Source organism: Patiria miniata, unplaced genomic scaffold (assembly GCF_015706575.1).
Source record: "Patiria miniata isolate m_02_andy unplaced genomic scaffold, ASM1570657v1 HiC_scaffold_30, whole genome shotgun sequence".
Taxonomy (NCBI): Eukaryota; Metazoa; Echinodermata; class Asteroidea; order Valvatida; family Asterinidae; genus Patiria; species Patiria miniata.
In genome coordinates, this window is record NW_024037070.1 from 4,945,248 (window position 1) to 4,966,924 (window position 21,677).

General features: G+C 40.0%; 1 protein-coding gene across 1 annotated transcript in view; it reads left to right on the forward strand.

The window, feature by feature from the left end:
• LOC119739243 (ankyrin repeat domain-containing protein 11-like) overlaps positions 1–21,677 on the forward strand; it is an 84,056-nt gene that overhangs the window by 54,291 nt on the left and 8,088 nt on the right. Inside the window, exons 4-8 of the mRNA XM_038214100.1 lie at positions 7,064–7,267; positions 10,428–10,530; positions 18,061–18,222; positions 18,980–19,165; positions 20,744–20,886. Coding sequence (XP_038070028.1) covers positions 7,220–7,267; positions 10,428–10,530; positions 18,061–18,222; positions 18,980–19,165; positions 20,744–20,886 — 642 coding nt within the window. The 5' untranslated portion in view covers positions 7,064–7,219. The remainder of the gene's footprint in view (positions 1–7,063; positions 7,268–10,427; positions 10,531–18,060; positions 18,223–18,979; positions 19,166–20,743; positions 20,887–21,677) is intronic.

Consider the following 21,677-nt stretch of genomic DNA (forward strand, 5'->3'; position numbering starts at 1 on the left):
ACATGTGACCATAGAGCTCCTTGATAGATGTGTGATTAAATTGTTTGTGTACATGTGCACATGTGCATAAGTGTACATGTACATGTGACCATGGAGCTCCTACAGTAGATAGATGTGTGATTAAATTGTTCGCATCACAATGATGTGAACAACTGATGTGATCAATTACGTAGAAGATTAGATTTGCAAATAAGTGAGAAAATCTCCGCCCCCCCCCCAAAAAAAATGCTTGCCTGTTTAAGTGAGTTTTCTTCATATTGTAGAATATAACAGAATCTGTTAATTCAAAAAGGTTTGTATCTTGGACAAAAAGACCAATTAATTAATTTTGTATAAAATACACCTGCTTCTGTGAGATCCAACTGATAAATTCGATTTCCAATTCAGGTAAAGAACCTTGTCATGCATTTGCATTTTACATGGAAGCATTTTAATGCGGAATATTAATAGGGAATAAATTTACAGGGCTGTGCCCATTATCCATATTGAAAGAGAACCGCAGGTGATGATGCACATAATTTACGGCCGACAGAACACAGATCCCTGAGCCCCGGAGATGGGCTGATGCAAGCACTTTGCATAATATTTTCCAGGAAAATCGGAGCCCGTCCCTAAACCCGCAAAAACATGAGTCACCCTCATGCATGTGCCACCTGGCCAGCGCTATTTATAGTGGAGCTTCCATCAAAAAGAATAGGAGCTGCTGTGTATGTGTGTGTGCTGAAGCGGCCATACATTGGCTGTTATGGTGTGCAGTGAACATGTACAGTACATGTACATGTACATGGTTGCTACCAGTGGTGGGTCTGCCTGTTATGTCTGGAGCGACATTCTTTCCATCCAGATTGTAATTTGGTTGGACTTGGAGTGTCTCCCACAAAAGAACGAAAGAAAGACATTGTTGACTATATTTCTATAAAACTGAATGCACACTGAAAATTCCTGTTGTGTAACTGCTGTACACATACATGTGCACAAACAAATATGTAGCTTCTTGTCAAAGTGTTCTTAGGTCTCAGGTAAATCTGGAAAATAAAATTGAAGTTGTGAATAAAATGAGTGCTGTAAGATATCATCTTTAAAATATTTTACATACATGAACCGGTACATACAAATTACAATGTACTGGTATATTATTAAATTTGTGGGGTCTATTTGTTATGCTTTAATTTTAAGTCTTTCTGAATTGTTTTGCACATGGCATGCCAATATATTGACTTACTTGTTGGATAACAGCTTGATTTAAATTACATATGTACATAATGTTTCCATCAAATTAAATCGTTTCTGTAGTCTCCATAAGTAGGACATCGTGTAGTTTGGTGAAACTGTAGAAACGATTTTCTTTTGATTGAATACACACATGCCCATGTTTGTACATTTGTACATGTAGGTAAATGTAAATTATCGATTTTTTTGGTTGTTTGCACAGATCAGCCCCAGCACTAGTCAGAAAACAGACTGGTGTTTTGTGGAGTGGGAAAAAGCAGCAATTTTTTTCTGTGTTCACATGTGTTAACAAAATGTCAAAGGTACATGTTTCCAACATGCCCCGAAGAAGTCTGTGCGGCACAGATATTAGCGAACACTGACATTTTCCAAAGCGTAGATGTCATTAATCATCATTTTGCAAGACCAACATTTATCTGGTTTATAGGCATTGCCTCTGGAAAGGAACCTTTTCGAAGTCGCAATGGGACTAAAATCAACACAGAAACACATTAGGGACAAAAAGGCCAGACTATGCAATTAACCAACATGTGCGCAGGTTTTCGGATGAGTCACTGCGAGCGTAATTTGAAAATGCGGGTTTTTTCAACAAAGGGTAGTTTGAAGGTGTGCGTGCGCGATTGCATTGAATCGAGAAACGGCGATAAAGATCCGCGCATTTGTAATAATTCCCAGAAGGAAAGAGATCGCTATCCCATAATAACACCATGACAACCACCAGGAAATGTCGCCTCGCATTGTCCACTACTTTCTGTTTTGAAAACTAATAATCAGCCCGTGTTGCTTCATCAGAAGAATTTCTGTTGCAATATGAAAACTTGGCGTGAGATCAAAGCCTGACTTTTAGACAAAGCATTTCTGGTTTAATTACTGTGTCAGAATATGGAGATAATAAAAACCCAACATGCATTTTGTACACATAGTATGGAGGGTGTGGTTTTTCCCCTTCATTTTTATTAGACCACAATGTACATTATTACTTGGAACAACATGAGCCTCACGTGAATGTTGCTTGTGCTTTCTTAATGGGAAGTGTTTTTTCTTCTTCTTATTTCATATCAATACGTCTGTAGTACCACAGCATTCATTGAAAGGCATGGGGGTTGCATTGTTACCGAACATTCAAACCTCCCTGAATGATCCCTATTTTGCTATTTTCGAGATTTGCAGCATTGCTAATAATTGCCAGCATTGTGGCTATTTGGGCGTGATCCCCGGCTACATCATGGCACATAATTTATACAGGTTTATGGCTTCTGACTAGCGCCCCTGAACATTGACAAAATGGGGCCGGATAGCTCAGTTGGTAGAGCGCCGGAAAGATTGTCCGGAGGCCGCAGGTTCAATCCCCGCTCCGGTCAATTTCTTTGTTCGACCTTAAAATTGTTCAAGCATTGAACAGATCTCATGGTCTGAGCTCTGTGTTGCACAGGTACCAGTGCACATGTAATTGTCAAAATCAAAACCATGTTTACATTTGTTTTTGGAAGTTCAAAGTGAAAATTATTACTTGTGAACATTGTAGATTTCAAATGCACCTCCAAGTCATTGCATGTATTCAAAACCTTCACATTGTCAATACTTGAAAACAAAACAAATTTTGAATGTTTGGTTGTCTCAAATAAACTTAAGGCCTTGGAACCGGTATTGTCAGTTTTTGTGCAGGTGGATTTAAATACAATTTCCGATATACCTTAAAACATGTAGCCGAAACGGTAACCGTTTCACACTTGAGTGGATCTGCAAGGCTCTTTATTACACTGGCCTGTATTTAATATGCTGGTATGTAAGGTCAGGAGCAGTAGTGCGTTACGTCCTCATGTGGAATGGTATCCCCTGGAGTGTTTTGCGCATGTAATTATGCACGCTTCACTGCACGGGATCTGTTGTATAAATTATTCACTTTTTTTTTACCCGCATTTCATTTTTGACACTTGCGTGTACATGCACATGTATCGATCTTATGTTTCCCCTAGATATAGGTCATAACGGAAGTATAGCATATTGCATTTTTGTTTGCTTATCGTTTACTTGTGTCCGCTCTGTTCACAAGTACCCCGTCACTGGCAAAGAAAGTACAGTTGGGGGTGACCGACCAACGCCATCTTGTCTGACTGCAATTCATTTGCCGCAATGCGCAGCCACTGCGTGTACGTAGTACAAATCCCCTGGTGTACGTGCGTCCCACACAAGGAACGGTGCGCGTCAACCAGCGAAATGTCATGCCCATGGTAAAAGGGCGCCCTCTTTCGTCGGCGCACGGAACCCATAGGGGAAGGCCGCTACACTGAACATTCGGCTAGACCGAACGTCATCCTCGGCTCCCAGTTTTTATCCATACCGAACATTGTTGTTGAAAAAGTCAACAGATTAACCAAAAAAATCTACCGGTTATATTAACTGCTACTTGGGCCATTTTGTCTTTCCTGAACATCAAACGACCCATGGTAACTTACGTTGTGTTTGAATGTTGAAGAGTGATAGGTGGCGATTATTTTTCCAAGGAACAGGAGGGAAAATCCAGTCAAAAGAGGGCGTACTTCAAGTAGGGTACAAGAGGGCGCTATTTAAATGGACAGTCGGACAGACGTCATTTTAAGTAGTTACCAGCGGCTCGAAATCGCTATTCCGAATGATCCCTATGACAAATAGATTCTGTGGATCCCGCGCTGTTTGTTATACATGTAGCACCATATCGGCGTTCCACTGTACTATATTATTTTAAAAGCCCATGGATAAAACAATCAGCATTTAGGTTTTTTTTCTATTAATGTGCAAGTATATATGCCATTTGTTATCTACTTACAAGAGGGATACAAATTTATATTATTTGTAAATGTATTAATCTATCTTTCTCTATTGAGAGAAATACAGGCTGTATCGTTTTGACACTTGACATTAACTGACCATTCAGAATCAGTCATCAATACCATTCATCATTTTGTTCGCAGCGCCATATTTTTCTTTTCAATAAACAAAACACGCCCAATCTCCAGAAGATAAAGTTCACCATTCGCGATCGTTCCTTTCCCATAAAAAAAACCCCTAAAATCATTCTTATCTGAGCGCGACAGGAAACTTAATAACCGTTATCCCTTCAAAACACGTCCCAGGTCACTAGGGTCTGGTGAACTCTGCGGCTTTCCGCATAATTAAGGTCACTCGGGGGTCAAGTGCATTCCGGTCCCTCTTGGGTTTCCTAATTCTAGAGGAATTTTTTTTTTACCACCTCACTGTCAGTACTTTTAGTGTCGGGTATTTAATTGGACTGAGCCCTTTCCGAAAGTTCACCCCCCTAAGAGGAATTTGTTGGTTTACCATATTTCTCGGGTTGAGGTCAGTGCTATTTTGTGGTTTTGGGCAGTGCCCCATTGAAAGGGTTTAGATACTTGTAGGGGCTGTTGTACATCCAAATGCTGCCTGCCCTTTACTTTGTGTTGTTGATGTTGGCAACACTGTTATTCTGTTAGACCAGTAGGTTAAACCTTGTTACAACTTTGCTGTTCTGCATGTATTTCGTGAAGTGGCAGTGACCACTTTTTTAATCATTGTCCAAATTCAGGCTGCTTTCAGTGAGATTAAACTTTAAATCCGTTGGTCCACATGAAGAACTACACAGTAACACTAAAATAAAAGTTCCAAGCCAAACTCAAACTATACGCAAATTGTATAAAGCAACTGTAAAAACATGCCCACAATAAAAGTCTCACTGTGAGTCAGTGCTGAGTTTGCATCTTATAATATGCATCATGTTTGGTCATTGTCTTTGCTGAACATAAACATGTACTGGTGTAGTTTTGGCAATGAAACAATGGGGGAAGCTTTAACATTTTAAAGACATTATATACAACGTACGCAAGCACAAGAGAATATGAAACCATTATTAAAAAAAGTAAACATCAATTTTTCATGCTGTTTACATGTTGTACGGTGCATCATGATCTGTAGTTCTGTACAAAAGTAAAATTTTTTTTTTCTCAAAACATCTTTTGTGAAGGGCTCAGAAGATAAGCCATCGACTATTTCTCGTATTTTTTTTTCCACGCAAAGGACGAGTCGCAGCTTGAAATGAAGTGCGTTGTTTTGTTGACGCAGTAATCGTGTCCTTCCTCGAGGCCAGATCTTGAGCCAAAATAGAATCCAATCCGTATCAGATGACAGCCAAGGAGACGGTTGGACTTTCAAATCTCTCTAAATCCCCCAACGTACTGTGGAAAGTTCTCTCAAAGTATAAAATGCGAGATTTCTGTCTTTCTTAAAGTTTTATCCTGTTTATCGCAGGGAGATATTTCTTTTTTTGTACTGCGTCAAGATCGTGTTCTGAAATTTGAGAAAATTTTGAATCCTGCCCTTAAACCAGTTGGCTTGTACATCAGAAGTATTGCAGGTTTTGAAAAGCTTGAGTTGATGATGTAGACTTTATGCGTTGCAGTACTTTAGAAGTTGTTCTTCAGTTTTTTTAAATTGGAACAATGAATGCGCCAAAAAGGTTAACTCATGCTTAGCCAAGTGATACAAAACTATTGTTCCTGGACTCTAAATCTTTTTTTTCAAATGTTAGGTTTTTTTTGTAACAAATTTTTGTCAACAAGACATCTGCATGTTACATGTGCATATTGTGTGTACGCATACATTGCACATAATTAAATTGTACATTGCAACTTATTTGTTGTACCGTACGCAGATGGTCCGTGTACATGTACTGTACATAGGGGAAATAATGGTTACACAACCACAATGTACATGTACATGTAAATTGCATTAACCCTACCATCATATTGAAAAGGTTTTTGTGCCGGTAGAGTGATATCACCAATCAAGAATTCGGAACCGAAGATAGATTGAGATTATTATTGCCGCGGCTTTTGTGTAGCAAACAGTAGGGAAAAGTGCATAACGACCTTGGAGACAATTCAGGTATGGAATTTGTCCAGAGGCTAGAAAAACTGACAGCGCCATTCAAACTGTCATGGGTCTATTATTATTCAGATTTTTTTTTCTTTGGGCCTTGTTTGTCGATTGTCTGGTGTTGTGAGCACACCCTTTTTGCTGCAAGCTGGCAGGCTTTCAAGTTGAGTAGCCAGCGTGAAAAGGACTTGTCATGTTAATTCAGAAATTTGTGACTGGATTTAAAGGATCGAACTTAGGAAATGTACCAGGTACCAATATGTGTACGTAAATGGCCTTATGCACAAGGAATCTTTTATCACAGTAAGCGCGCTCTATTCCTTGAAAACGTTTTATATTCGACATCCTTTGAATGAATACAATGTACGCAAATTGTACATGCATTCTTTGTTCGAGGGAATTTTTTAAAAAGTTTTTGGTTTTAAAAAAACAAAAGGACTTCCTGTATTTTCAGAAGATTTGGTAAAATCACGACTACGCAATGATCGGTTGAAGTAACAGTACTTTTCATGAGCAACACATTTTACGGTCTGACCAAGTCGAGACACAAGAGTTTATTTCGTCGTTCCTTTAAAATGCAAAGTAGTATATTGACTGTGACTCTGACCCGGCATTCAGTTGCATTTCAAACCATACAGAGATGACAGGCTATTTTTTGGTTGATGGCAATACACTTCATTTGCAAATCTTTAGTGTTGTCCATTTCCAGCGATTGCAGGTGCAGGGTCTTTTGGGATTCACGAGATGGCTTACTTTGTATATCTGTCGGCGACATTCAAAAACCGAGCCGTTTTTACGCAGATCGATTCAGCCGGATATGTAAATCTACACACACTGCTTCCTGTGTCTCCATCCATGTTACACCTGGTCTGATTAAGACTCCTAATTCACGTCATCTGTTTCCTTCTTGTCTTGGCCTACGCAGGATCGTCACTTGCTACTAGCCGGCCGCAGGATGGAGGAGCTGAGGTAGTGTCCACGATGCGACAGAAATCTCCTCGGACGCGGAACGCAACCCCCTGATGACCACTTCTTGCCAGTGTACAAGTGAGCGCGTCTTACTTCCCAACGAGCAAGATCTATGGTCCAGTATTCAGGAATGGCTGAGAAGACCTCTCCACATAGGAAGGTAAGATGAGAGGGGTATGGGGGAGGGGGGAGGTTGTGGAGCAAGTTTTCTCACTTATTTTATTGTCACACCATCCACCGGCCTCAATTATCCACTTCTACTCACACTACCCCTCCCTTAACCATTCCCCACCCCATAGATAACCACCCCAACTCCATCAAAATCCATCCCCCCATTTTGGTGGATTTCGGGGGACTTGGTCCAGAAGGCCTGGCGTGACTAAATGTTGATGGAGTATGATGGACTTGGGCCTAATGGCCTGAAGCAGTGCTAGGGGTATCCGATTGATTTTGCCTAGCAGACCTGCCAACCAGTACGGTTTTGCCGTATTTAATACGGGAATTTATTGAAAATACGGCCGTACGTTTTTTCTCCATAAAATACGGGTTTTGACCATTTTGACACGCCAAAAAAAAATCCTAGTTCGGCTGCGAGTGAAGAGTGCGCAAGAAGAAAAAAAACGGCTGCGAACGTAGACTACGTTGAGACACGAGGCTCGACATCGCGATCAAGTAAGCTAGGGTGTCTGTGATTGGTGCATGGGATGTAAACAAACGCATGGACCGGGCGTATTAACCAATCGGATCGTTGCATACAAAAGCGTTAGGCATATACTGCGCATACCATGTGCAACTAGCTACATGTGTAGCTGAGGATAATTGAGCGTGGAATTCGAAAGCAGCACTGGCGTGAAATAAATATGGCTTCGACCTCCAAAAAAGATATTAAAAGGAAGCAACTGTACAAAAAAGAGTACACCGAGAAATGGGATTTCATCCAGCCGTCCCAGAGAGGAGAGAATTACGCACGGTGTACGTTGTCATGGTTGTGTATTTCCTATTTTAGCATCGGTCATAGTGGATCATATGATATTACCCAGCACATTGAAACGACCAAGCACCGAAATATTGCCGAGTAAGAGTGCTAATCGCTCTGTTAGACAATTTATGCCAACAGACTATGATCTGATTAGAGCGGAAACTTTATGGACTGAGTTAGCCCCACTAGTGTGGCCGTCGGTATGCTGCGCTGGGTTCAGCGCAGCATACCGACGGCCACACTAGTGGGGCTAGGACTGAGTATGTTATCGAACATAACATGCCGTTCGTCTCTTCGTTTAGTAGGCCTAATATTATTATTATTAATCAGAATGGTTTTGTGAGTTTTTACTGAAGTTTACTCGCCATACAGTTTTAGGTGGATTAGGGCATTTTTAAAATAAGTTGTAACGTTAAGGGGCATATAACGTCGGGGGAAATAATTTTGAAAAATCGCCGCCCCCCAAAAAGAATTCCTCAAAAAATGCCTCCCTAGTAACCACAAGCTTTTGATTCACTTTTAAACTGGAATCCTGGCGTCTAGTGGAAAAAAATAGAGAAAGAAATCACCGTAGTCCGTACATTTCCACATGCCCTGATCGTTGATTGAGTACGGCCGCCCCACCACGCTGGCGCCCTTATTTATCAGGATGTAGCATGCTCGCAGCAACGTGTTTTACGTTTGTGCACTGGTTCCTGTCAACAAATATATCTTGGGCCTAACGGGCCGGGTACCAGCTGCACCGACCATGCGACCGTATCGGAGTATGCATCGACAGCTTAATGCTCGCGTACTTTTCGATGACAGGTATTGAAGCGACGACTTTTTTTTTAAGCAAACATAGTTTGGAACAAGATAAATAATGACAGTTTGCTTAGTCTGCAGACTTTCTCCTTCATTATTTATGTACTTTTAATGTGATAAACTCGTGCAGTGAAACTGAATGACGACGTTTTGTTCGAACACGAATACTGTGTCCGAAAACTGGGCGCACTATTACGGGCGCGCTGTAAAGGGCGTTGATTTTTTTTTTTAATTTATAAATTCCCTCTCACCGCCCGACCCAGGGAACCAAATCCGTAATCCAACTAACTGAGAAAGGTCTTAACTAAGTTTACTTCGATATATAGTCAGTTGTGAATAGAATTGAATTGAATTTTAAATGGAATTGAATTCATTGAATTGAATTTGAAAATTATTTTTTTATGTTACCTAGGCTATTACCTATTACTAAAAATGATGACTTAGTTTCAGCGGGCCCTTTTTTTAAAAGTCCCTGAATACAGCAAAGCTCTGCTCAATTTTTTTAAATTAGGTATTGCTAAAATCCTCACACCACGTGGAATTGCACTGCAGCAACATTAAACCTTTGTAAGCTCGTTTGTGCATTAAAACAAAAAAATACAGGTTTTTAAGGAAAAATACAGGTTTTTGAGTTTCAGAATACAGTTTTGTTATCTCACAGGTTGGCAGGTCTGGCCTAGCTTCCTGTACTGCTATTGTGATAAAAGCCATGTGTAGCAAGTCCATGAATGTCGACCAGTGCGTCAGTGGTGGATTCCATTATGTCATGTACAGTTTTGTATAAGACGCACAGTGATTGATGGATTTTGATGGAATTGGTCCAGTTTCTAGTGAAAGACGCTAGGGAGTTAGGGATAATTGCAATTTTTTTTTTATTCGGTTCCTTCTTTTTTTCTTTTATGAAAGAATCAACATTTTTTAAATTGACCATGAATCACAGAGAACACTTACATATTGTCTCTCTTCCCCATCCAGCTAAAAAATTGTATTAGGCCACTAGTCACTTCTGTCTAACGTGACATTTCATTAGGGCAGATGAAACTTGTTTACATTCAAGTTGCCGGTCGCCAGGGAAACTCAATTTTGTTGACCACCTTAATTTAGTTGAAAAAGAAAAAATAATTCAAAAACATTTCTTTTCTTTTCACAATTTAATTTTAGACTTCAGACATTTTGTTATTACCTGAATGCGAAAAGCGTTGTGGATAAAAAAGGCTCGTCCGTTACCCCAACTATCACTGTCACTGTGTCTGGCTGTGTATTGTGTCTAATGGTGTACCTGTCACACTTTCTGTCGGTTTTACTGTCTATCTGTTTGCCTGTCTTTCAAGACCTCTTGCTGTTTTAGCGGGCGCGGGTTGCTAAAATTGTAATGAGTGCATGTAACGCAAGAAGAAAAAAAAGATGTTCTTTTTGTTTCCCATGTTTGTTGTTTTTGAAAGATTGGTATTTCTGTTCTGTTTGTCTTTACTTTCTGTTTTGAATTTTCACGATGAATTAGCGACTCCATTTGATACCTTTTCTGTTTCTTCGACAGGAGAAGCAAGGAGGGGTGAAGTCTCCCATGGCAACCAAGGGGGAGGGGGGTAAAACCCTCAAACGCAAACTCTTCACTGGTGTCAATGGGGAAGGGGCTGAAGGTAGGAAGCAAATATTCTGATTCAAATTTGAAACAATTGCAATGATAGATATATTCACACGGCTTCTTTTGAGATTGAGTGTTGCCACGTCATTGATAACAGAAATTGATGTTAGAATTTTCGCATTAAGAATGATTTTTACAGTTCAGAAAAAGGGGGGATATCTGTAGAACTCCAACCACGTTACTTACTCTCTCATTAAGATCAACTCGTATTTTTAACAGAAAAAAAATTTCGAGGAAATCCTTTTGAAAGGTGTGCATCTCAAGCTAGTAGAATCTTAAAGTCTACATGTACCTATAGGCCTACATTGGAATGTTCATGCCTATTCAACGATACACCCAAAATACATTCATGTACATGTACGCTGTCCAAAACAGTACATGTACATGCACATTGTGTTGACATGTGTGAGCCCTCGTGTGTTCAAATTAGTCCAGGTTTTCTAAATCTGACACCGTTCAAGGGGTATTTTTGTTTAATGTCAATACCTTGCATACTGTGCGGTACTGTCACCCAATATTAAAGATATTAAAAGAAAAGTGCATATTAAGGGCTGACATCAAAATGGGTCACTTAGTCGAAAGGCTTGACAAATAAGTGTATTTTGAGAACGAAATTTGATAATGGTTGATAATATCAATTGCACCAATTTTTGTCTACGGTCGGTGATTCAATGTCGTTCTTTCAATTTCAGGCCTGTTTTACCAATAACCAGTAATTGAATTTGTTGGAGTAATATCATGTAATGTACTGTAATATAATGTAATGGATGTGCCATTTTCAGTAATATTTTTTGTCCGTCGGAGCCATTTCTGTTGTCAAGGTGGGAATGGAATGCTTTTACAGCCGGGCCTGACATTTAGCTGATGGCATTTCACTCTGCCCCAACACTTCAGGGATTACACTTACCAAACTAACCCCCTCCATCATGTTCCGAACACAGCTCTTACCAAAAAACCAAGTCTGTCGTCATTCCAAAAAAGAAAAGAAAAAAGTGACAAAACCAGGCCCCAGGATTGAAATAGAACTCTTAATGTGCCCCTTTCAAAAGATCAAGGTACAAGTATCGCATTTATCTTGGTTGTTCGGTTGTTGTTTCGGCGCCGATAACGTGGGATGCATTGTAAGTAGTAAGACACCCCGGCGGAGAGATGTATGAAAATGGATAATTGCACGAGGGTTTGAAGTGGGCAAAATTAATGGTCTGATTCATGTTGGCGTGTTGGGGGGAAAAAAAATCAACTGTCAAGATTCATGTTCAAATTCTACCCCTTTGAGATTCCACAATCTTCAGGAGCATACGCACAGGACGTCCGTTTTAAATTTGTGTGCAGTTGCTTTTATTTAAAACAAAATGGTTGGGGCATTTTGCCTTCGAAGTGCTTGATAAAATATGTAATAAAACTACATGTCGAGGGCATTTACAAAAAAATACTACTTTTTTTAATCCTTGGCATTTCCAGCATCACGGACATTACAAATCAGGCTTTTGGGTACTTCAAGAGCTCAGTGAATAAACCTGAAAACGTATCACTCAAATCTTATACATCCATCATCTGGTAATGGTCAAGGAGATTACAGACTAGAAGTTTGGGATCATTTCTTTGAATCACTCGTTAGATATCACGGTTAATTGGCTCTGTCACGGACATTACATTTTCTTTTATAATTGCCCTTCTGTGAGTTGCGGCACGGTGCGGAGAGTGAGAAGAAAAAAAAGAAGATCAGACTAGAAAACAGACGATTCAAACAAGCTTGCGAATTCACTGGTCAAACCTATTTTTGTAGGTCCCGTTTTGGCTCCAATGAGATGTTAGCATTTCAACGGCCCTCTTCAATCTCAGGCTGGCTGGCATGGCAGGGCAGAGGCATTGGGTTACCCAACCCGCCTTGTTTTTCCTCTCGGACATGCTGGTCAGTTCGGCCAGACTGTTTTTTTGTATGTTTTCTTCTCAGAGCTCTGTCCAAACGTCTCTCTCCCGAGCCTTTGACGTGGGTTAGTGACGTAGACACAAACAAAGTTGTTTTCCTTTTCTTTTCTTTTTTTATCCTTCACCCACTCGTTTGCGTCTTAACTATTCCTACCCACATATCGCTACTACACAATTCTTCTTTTGATTTCTCCAAGGATTAAGACAATATTTTTTTGTTGCTGTTAATTACTGTCCGTGTAGAATTGACTAAAAAAATTTGTTTTGTCATAAAATATTGGATTCCCGGACCTCATGAATAAAATTTCCTGGGCAGACAGTAAATATTATTTTAATTTATTTTATTTGATAACAATTTTATTCATTGGCGTTGAGTAGCTTCAAAATTATTCATCTGTACACTTACTCTGGTATACATGTACATGTATACATTTTGTATGCAAACATGTGCATTTACATGTGCATAATGAACATGTGCATTGTATGCACGTGTACGTAAAACGTGCACCAAATCTGTCCATATGTATGTGGATCTGAGGAATTTTTTTTTAGGCATCATAATTAAATTACGCAAAAGCCTTTATGGAGACTCTTGACCTATATCTTGCTCTCTGAATTGCCAAAGGAAACATATGTTGAAAGGTTTACTTTCCTGGAGGGACACGGCTTATGTTATTAAAGGGTTCCGCGATTGCCCTCCATACATTTTGGGCCCCAGAACAAACTAAAAATATCGCACTGGAAGGAAATGATGTTATATTTATGCTGCATTTTTTTTTTTTTTTTTACTCATGTTTTTTTTTTTTTTCGCCAAGAAATATTGCTGTTTTTTTAATTGACTAGATTGCCCAGCTTAATTCATCTGATGTAGTAATTTTTCTGTAAGGGGAGTCGGATTGGCGTAGCGGTACTTTCCCCGATTTCCACCGCTGTGACCGGGGTTGGAATCCCGCCTGGGCCAATATGTGGATTGGGTTTTCAGTCCCTACCTGATTCTGTGGGTTTTCCCCAGAATATTCTTCTGGGCTTTTCCTCCCACCTCTAAAACTGTCATTTCTTCTCATTGTTTCGTCAGGCTTTCGGGCTACAGTGCCTCGGGCACTTTTGAGGAATACTTGGTTTCATTACCAGAAAGACATAAAATAAATAAAATAAATAGTAATGTTTCTAATATTAGACTTGAACATTAGATGGCAAAAGTAAACTGTGAAAGAGTTAAGTTAAATCAATCATTAGATTATGGTTTCATAAATGTGTGAAGTATCATAATGATGGATGAAAAAAAAAGGGGATGTTTTGGTGAAGTTTTTTTTTTTTAGTCTTTTTTTGGCTATCCTGTTATTCCAATCATTCCTTCCTCCGTGTTCCAATCTCCCTCACAAAATCCAGGCATGCATCAGCCGCAAAGCAATTTGACTAATTTGAATTTCCTCATCAAACAGAAAAGACACTTATCAAATTTCCCATCGAGATTCAGAAATTATGCATTTTGAAATGTACTTTCCCTTAATGTTGCTTTTAATATTCCAATGACTCTACTGCCATTCAGATTTCTTTTCCTATTATCCAACGTCCCTCCACATAATTTGTTTCTCAATCAAGTTCTGAAAACTGTACATATGTAGACAGTGTTTTTTCCCTCTTAAAAGTAATTTGGAAATGGCTTTAAAAAATCCATGCGCACAGATAAGAAGATTTTTGTTCGTACATTTTGCTAAAACCAATAGCGTATTTATCTTCTTCAGCCTTGCTCTTTCTAAGCTCTCTCCGTTTCTGTATTGTTTGCCTGAAATATCCAAAACCATCTCTTTTCATAAGTTGATTTGTTTCCTCTGCCCCTTATCTGCAAATCTGTCCTCGTTGATTCCCTTTCCTTGTGGCTTCCTCCGTACGTAATCCACCAAAGATTCGACGAGATCTCTGATAACTCGTGCAGAGATTCATGGCGGATAGTGTATTGATTGCACTGCTGTTGGAGGAATTTGTCCCGAGCTTCTGAGAGAAGACGCTAAATATAAATTCAAGAGCCTTGTTTTCCCCCTACCCTTTCCTGTTTTTTTCTTTATCTCTGGTTTGATAACAATCGCTTGTAGTCCACGCTAAATATATCTCGGAGAAAAACATGCGCAAGACTGTGACCCTTTCTCTCTATACAATTGTATATTGTAAATATGAAATTTGAAGAAAAAAAAATGTTTGCAGTTGTTCTTTTGAAAAGAGAGATACGCGGACTATGCTCAAAAACTGAGGCAGAAAATAAGAGAAATTGATGGAAACGGCACTGTTTTCTTGAAGACTCGGGTGCATTTTCTATTCCTGTGAGAAATATTTGTTTGAAAATATTTTGTCAATATATGTAATTACTTTCTTGAAACACATGGCTATCCAATTGAAATTGTGTTTTGTTTGATGCATTCCGATTCCAATTGACTTGTCATATACTCAGCCATACATGCCCAGCCTTGGCCTTGTACATTGTGCAACAAGGATCCAGAATTTTCATGTGAATTAAAAATGTCTTCAATGATAATGCTCATGACTCAATTTGAGAACATTTTATGAAAGGTTGGGCAGTTTTGGTTTGAAAAAATGAATGTTGACATAAGATTTGATAAACAAAATTGCCAAGAGGAACATGATTTCTTTTTAGTTTATTTTTACTGTAAATTACTATGTAGATGTACCAGAAGTATACCTTTTCACTGGAGTTTACCCACACCTGGGGTAAATGTACCTTACTGTGTAATATAATCAACAAAATTATCTGGAATTCTTTATATTTGTTGCAAGGATTGTGACATATTTAACACAAACTGTCGGGCTAGTTTTTACCCTTGACGCCTTTAATTTCTTGGTAGTCTCAGACTTGACCCCGAGGTGAGTTCCATGCTGCATATGCCATATCAATCAACAATCCTCAGTTATTACTTCCTGGGCCTTTAAAGAATGCATTCTTGACTGGATAATTTTTTTTCTGTTTTGATTATTTTCTTTCGTGTTTTTTTTTTTCTTTCTATGGTACAAAACAGCCCGGCCCTTGATTAGATTAGCCAAGGCTTAAACAGTGCGTAGCTGTTGTCACTGACAGATGTACAGAGCATAATTGAAGAGTGGGGCATTCAACCGTGTGGATGAATTTGCATGACATTTGAAAACCAACTATAAAGAAGAAAAGAAAGACAGAAAAAAAAAGAGGAAAAATAAAAGGTCCATTGCTTTGTTGAGTTTAAATGCACTTCTACTTCGTTTGCTTGGTTTTTGAATCTCATTTGTACAATGAACTGTGAAGAAGGATTATATACATGGTGTAGACATTTGGATACAGTTGTGTAAAATTGAATTTAGAGTAAAGTGAAATCAGCTTTCACACCAGTCGGTATAATGGTATCGTACTTTGTCAACTGTTGTGTGGTTCTCCTGTGTAGTACTTGGTTTTGTAACAACATATTTTTAATTTTTGATAGTATGTCCATTGAGAAATACATTAGTTAAAGTCTTGTATGGCTTGTACATTGTAAGTCTCGTAAGTTGTATGTAATGTTTACATTTTCTGCCCGTTTAAGTCAAGTTTAGGGAATCCCTTTTTTTTTTATTCTTCGACCCTATTTTGGGCCCCGGATCCAAGAAAAACAAACAACTTTTATATTACCGCCAACCCTGTCTGGAGCCCCACTAACAAAAAAAATAATTATTGAGAGAAAAAAAAGAATATCAAATTCAGGAAATCTGGCTGTCTGTTATTTGAAAAGCTGTGAAAAATAATATTTGATTTTACTAGAAGTACAGCGTATGGCAAACAGTGCAATCTCAGAAGAAGTGAGGGTGTTCCCTCTCATCATGTCAGGGGTTTATAGTTAACCTTAATAACCCTAAATCCCATCCTTTTTGCTAGGATGTAGCCTCAATCCTGCAAAATCCTCCAATTGGCCTCAAGGCGAAATAGCATACCGCCTCAGTCCTGCAAATTCCTCCGTTATTTCTTAAATATGGTCCCTGGAGAGGTGACCACTGCCTGAATCCTGCAAAATCCTCTGGCTATGACTGTCAATAGGCCGAGGCAGAGGCAGTGACATCTTGGTGCAGTGTGGAGGATTTCAAGTATAATCAAGGACTAAATTTATGCACGGCTGAGCATAAACAACACAAGGTCCGGCCCAAGACCTTGACACAGTGCGCACTCCGAAATCAGCAACGCACTTTTGCCATGTAACCTCAATCCTGCAAATTCCTCCAATTTGCAAAAAGGATTTTGGAGGATTTGGGATTATTAGGGTTAATACTGTTATGTCATGGCCGCCACTACAGCCTAAACGTTGGTGAGCTGCCTTGTGCAGATATTGATCCCAATAATAAGTCAACTACATCGTGCCAATGATGGCTTTACATATATTTCATTGCAATAAACAAACGAGATGAAATGCACTTGGTATCATTTAATTTAGCCATCTACTGGTATATGGTTGCAACAGCCAAAAAAAAAAATTCTTTCAGTTTTTAATTTTTCGCCGACCAACCGATCCTGCTTCAGCGGTAACAAAATATGAGAATCACAGAAATAAAAAAAGCACTCCCGTATATATAAATAAATATTTCCATACATCAGTCACTAAGTCTCGTTATTGAGTTACAACAAAGAAATTTTCCCAAGCTCACGCTGATGAACAAAGATTTCTATCTAAAGAAAATACAATCTGTTGGAAAAGAAAAACCCTGAATAGGTATAATTGAGAGCTTCATTCCCTCAGAGTATAGATACATGCGTAGACAATGGATGTTGATGATGTCCGTGTGTTAAGCGAGTATATTTGCAGCCAACACTAAGGACCCTTAGTCTGTCAATTGACGTCAGTAGATGGAAACGTTGCCCGGCACACCGCTGTTATTTTTAAAAAGTCCTGTACATGTTGTTGCGTGTTTTCCACTGTCGCATTGAGAGATAGTCCATTTGCGTAAGCAGGAAGTAGGGGGGGGGAAGCCTTATAAATACATTACCCCCTCCCCCATCCCCTTGTAAAAAAATACTTATAAGTTAAAGAAAATGTTAAACTCCGCTGTTTTTTGTTATCCACTTGAAAAACAGAATGAAATTGATGTAATTTTTATTCGGTAAAACACCGATGAAACAAATGAATGAACGAAAATAGAAAATTAAAATACACATGTTTGTGAAAAAAATTTCTTTTGTTAGAATATTAAAAATGGGTCCCTGTTTACAATTTTGTCTCCGAAGTCTTAGAAAAGTCTTCCTCAAAACACGGGGCTAAAAAGTAATCTTGCAATTTTTTTTTAACTTCTATTTAAGAGATTAAAGGCTGAAAAAATGGAATTGTCGTCCTGAACAGAAAGGCAAATTGTACTTGATGACAGGCCTTTATTTTAGTTGGAAGCCTTGAATTTTTGGATTTATGTTTTAATTATAGCCTCAGTGAACATGTATGATACCGTGCCCCGTACAGCCTTGCAGTCATTAGAACAATGCACCCACGCAATATATTTGTTTGATGATGCATATTGTTAGAGAGTTCGTATAATAACATGGGGGTTTTAATGAAGATTTACCTTCATAAAATTGTATTATATTTTTTTTCCATCTCAGACAAGAAGCCGCCCAAGCCGACGCCGAAGCGCAAGAAGCCCACGTCCCAGCCGGGCAGCCCGACTCTCCTGGGAACGCCGGGGCGCTCCATCCCACTGTCGGAGAGGCAACAGTTGGCTCTGCTCATGCAGATGACGGCTAACGAAGAGAACAACAGCCCAGGTAAGAATCACGGCCCAAGTATGGATAATGAGCCGTACAAGATATAACAGCATCAGTGGAAGTGGCAGAAATTTGAACAATTGCCCAATCATGGCCCAAGTAAGAATAATGACCGGGCCATGATATATCAGACATAGGCATGTCAGAAATTTATGTAATTGCCCAGCTTAGAATCGGGCTTCGATGCAAGAATGGCTGCCTCGGTGTACATTTTCCAATTATCAGAGTCGAGGCTAAAAAATGCCCAAGTGAGACTAATTGGCCATGTTTGTAGTCGTACATGTCGGCGGTCTTGAAACAAAATCGTATTCAGTATGCGAGAGAAAGCTCTGAAATACAATTTATATTTAATTCTGTCAGAGCTGTTGAATGTGGAACCATCATCACCTTATTTTTTAGCTCGATATTTGCTTTTTAGAATGTATTCATTTGGAACAAATTTGGATATATGGCTTTCAGCTGTACAGAAAATATTAAAAATTAAAATTAAAAATATTTTTCAGTTTTTTTTTTAGAATAAATGCCATTGTAATAGTAATTGATTTTAGGACCTTTACTTGAAAATGAATACTAGTGCATCAAATAACCCTACTTGTGCGTTTCATCGACAGACTTTAACCGACTTTTTGCCAATGTCCAAATTGTCTAGTTTCCTTAGCATTTGATTCACACCCCGATGATTCATATCGTCATAAATTCAGGAGAAGCTTCCATGTCAGTCGTTTATTTTCTAACTTTTTTATTTCTTGTTACGCAGTCGTCAATCACCCTCCAGCCAAGCCCCTCACGACCCCGGGATCGGTGGGCGGCGTCAAGAACAAGGCCAACAAGCGCAACGAGCGAGGGGAGGCCCCACTCCACCTAGCCTCCATCCGGGGCGACGTCCAGGCCACCAAGAACTTGATCAAGCAGGGGGCGGAGGTCAACGTGCAAGACTTTGCAGGTCAGTTTCAGAATTCAAACCCTCACACCATCCTCCCCCTCCAAGTAAGCCTTTTTGAGAGATGGACACATTACAAGGGCATTATTTGGGGGGGGGGGGGGGGTTAAACTTCTTTTTTATTTAGCCAAAGTTAGCCATTTCCAATAGCGCCCTCAAGTTGTCTCCGTAATATCTGGAAAAGGCTAATAGATTTTCCCTAAAGGATTTCCAAATCTTCTAAATTTGAATGCATTCTCTGTTTTCGCCAGCCATCTTCAAGGTGTTTTTTGTTCTTTTAATTAAGTAACAATGAATGCGCGAAAGGTCTGCTTAGACAGGTGCTGTGGAACAAAGGCACACAATTCCAAAGGTGGCTGCAAAACAAAGGATATGTATTGTGATGTAAAGCAAAGGCACATTCTTGCACTAAATTTTGAATATTTACTTAATGTATTTTCACTGTGGTGCACAAAAGATTCAGCAATTTTTTACTTGAATATAATAACATTACTTGTTACAGAAATAAAAATTGGAATAACTTGGATATGTCATCTAGTGATGTAAACTATTAATTATTTTACATCACGAAATCCCTCAAAATCTGGTAAAAGTGGCCGGGCGATTATTTCTCAGATTGCCTTTTGTTCATATTTGCGGTCCTGATGACTTCATCCGAATTTGTACAAAACTACAACTTATGAGACACTCCGTACAGGTGGGTTAGGCTTCACACCTGTTGTAAATGACGCGATGATGTCATGAAGTGACTCACGCCGTGGGTCTGTAGCACTCTTGTCCCAGGGCTCGAGGGCAGAGACCGGAATGACTCAACCCTGGCAGATACACATCACGAGATCACTCGATAAACCCCGCTTTTGGTTTCCCCTAATGGAATCCTTACTGCAACTCGTGTACTAAATAAGCCTCTTTCAGCGGAATATCTGAAGTTTTCTAAGTACCCACTGTAAAGGATTCACCCTGACCATCTTTCGGTTGTCCTCTTTCAATCATTCACGGCCTAAGTCTAGAAAATTCCGAATGTAGGTTAAATAATCCCCATCAAAAAAGGACTTTAGAGGTTTTAAAATACCACAGTAAAATGTAGAACATCATAAATATTGTGCAGCTCTGGAACTCTAATGGGCACTGCAGGCAATTCCTAATGCAGGCAAGCCCTAATGCTTCTTGGCCCAATTCGATTGCTCTGCCAGGCACCATTTTCTGCTAGCTGAGCCTTTTTTCCTTTTTACGGAAACCGTAAATCAGTAAGCACGGCACCAAAAAGCACGCTTACTGCGCAAGAAGAATTTGCTCATGATAGTGATTCAGTTAGAAAAATCTCTGTGCACAAGTGTGGCTAGCACAAGTTTAGCACAAGGTTCGCACAAATTACCATGTACTTGCCATAGTAAGCAATCTACTGTAGTACATAGTATGCGCCATAAAATTGTTCCCTAGTTTGTGCCGCATGACTTGTTAAAAAAACGTGCCCTTTACCAAAGAAAAATTACCTTTTTTTCATCATATTAAAAAAACTTCCAATATGCGCGATGATTTTCTTATCTGTTACGCTAAAGAAATTGTTTTTGCCGTCACCAGGTTGGACGCCTCTCCACGAGGCCTGTAACCATGGCTACTATGAGGTTGCCAAGCTGCTTCTCAAGGCCGGAGCATTCGTTAACACCCAGGGACTAGAAGATGACACCCCGTTGCACGATGCCGCCGTGAATGGCCACGTCAAGGTAATGGAGTCTTGGACATCTTGATTTCTTGGGGAATTGACTTAGGGGCTTTTCCGAACCTGGGCTTGCCTGGAGCTTCTGGTCAGAGATTCTAGGCCCCTGACTTGGGGTATTCTGGCTCAGTATTCTGGTCCATGTTTCAATTTGGGAGCATCAGATCATCTAACATGGATCAAAGCTAAGAATACTGCCATTTCGCGTGGACATGAACCCCTGTACTGCCCTAAACCACCCTGCCTGTTACTCCCTGTACTGCCCCAAACCACCCTGCCTGTTACTCCCTGTACTACCCCAAACCGCCCTGCCTGTTCCTCTCTGTACCGCCCTAAACCACCCTGCCTGTTACTCCCTGTACTGCCCCAAACCGCCCTGCCTGTTACTCCCTGTACCGCCCTAAACCACCCTGCCTGTTACTCCCTGTACTGCCCCAAACCGCCCTGCCTGTTACTCCCTGTACCGCCCTAAACCACCCGGCCTGTTACTCCCTGTACCGCCCCAAACCACCCTGCCTGTTACTCCCTGTACCGCCCTAAACCACCCTGCCTGTTACTCCCTGTACTGCCCCAAACTGCCCTGCCTGTTACTCCCTGTACTGCCCCAAACCACCCTGCCTGTTACTCCCTGTACCGCCCTAAACCACCCTGCCTGTTACTCCCTGTACTGCCCCAAACCGCCCTGCCTGTTGCTCCCTGTACCGCCCCAAACCGCCCTGTCTGTTACTCCCTGTACCGCCCTTAACCACCCTGCCTGTTACTCCCTGTATTGCCCTAAACCACCCTGCCTGTTACTCC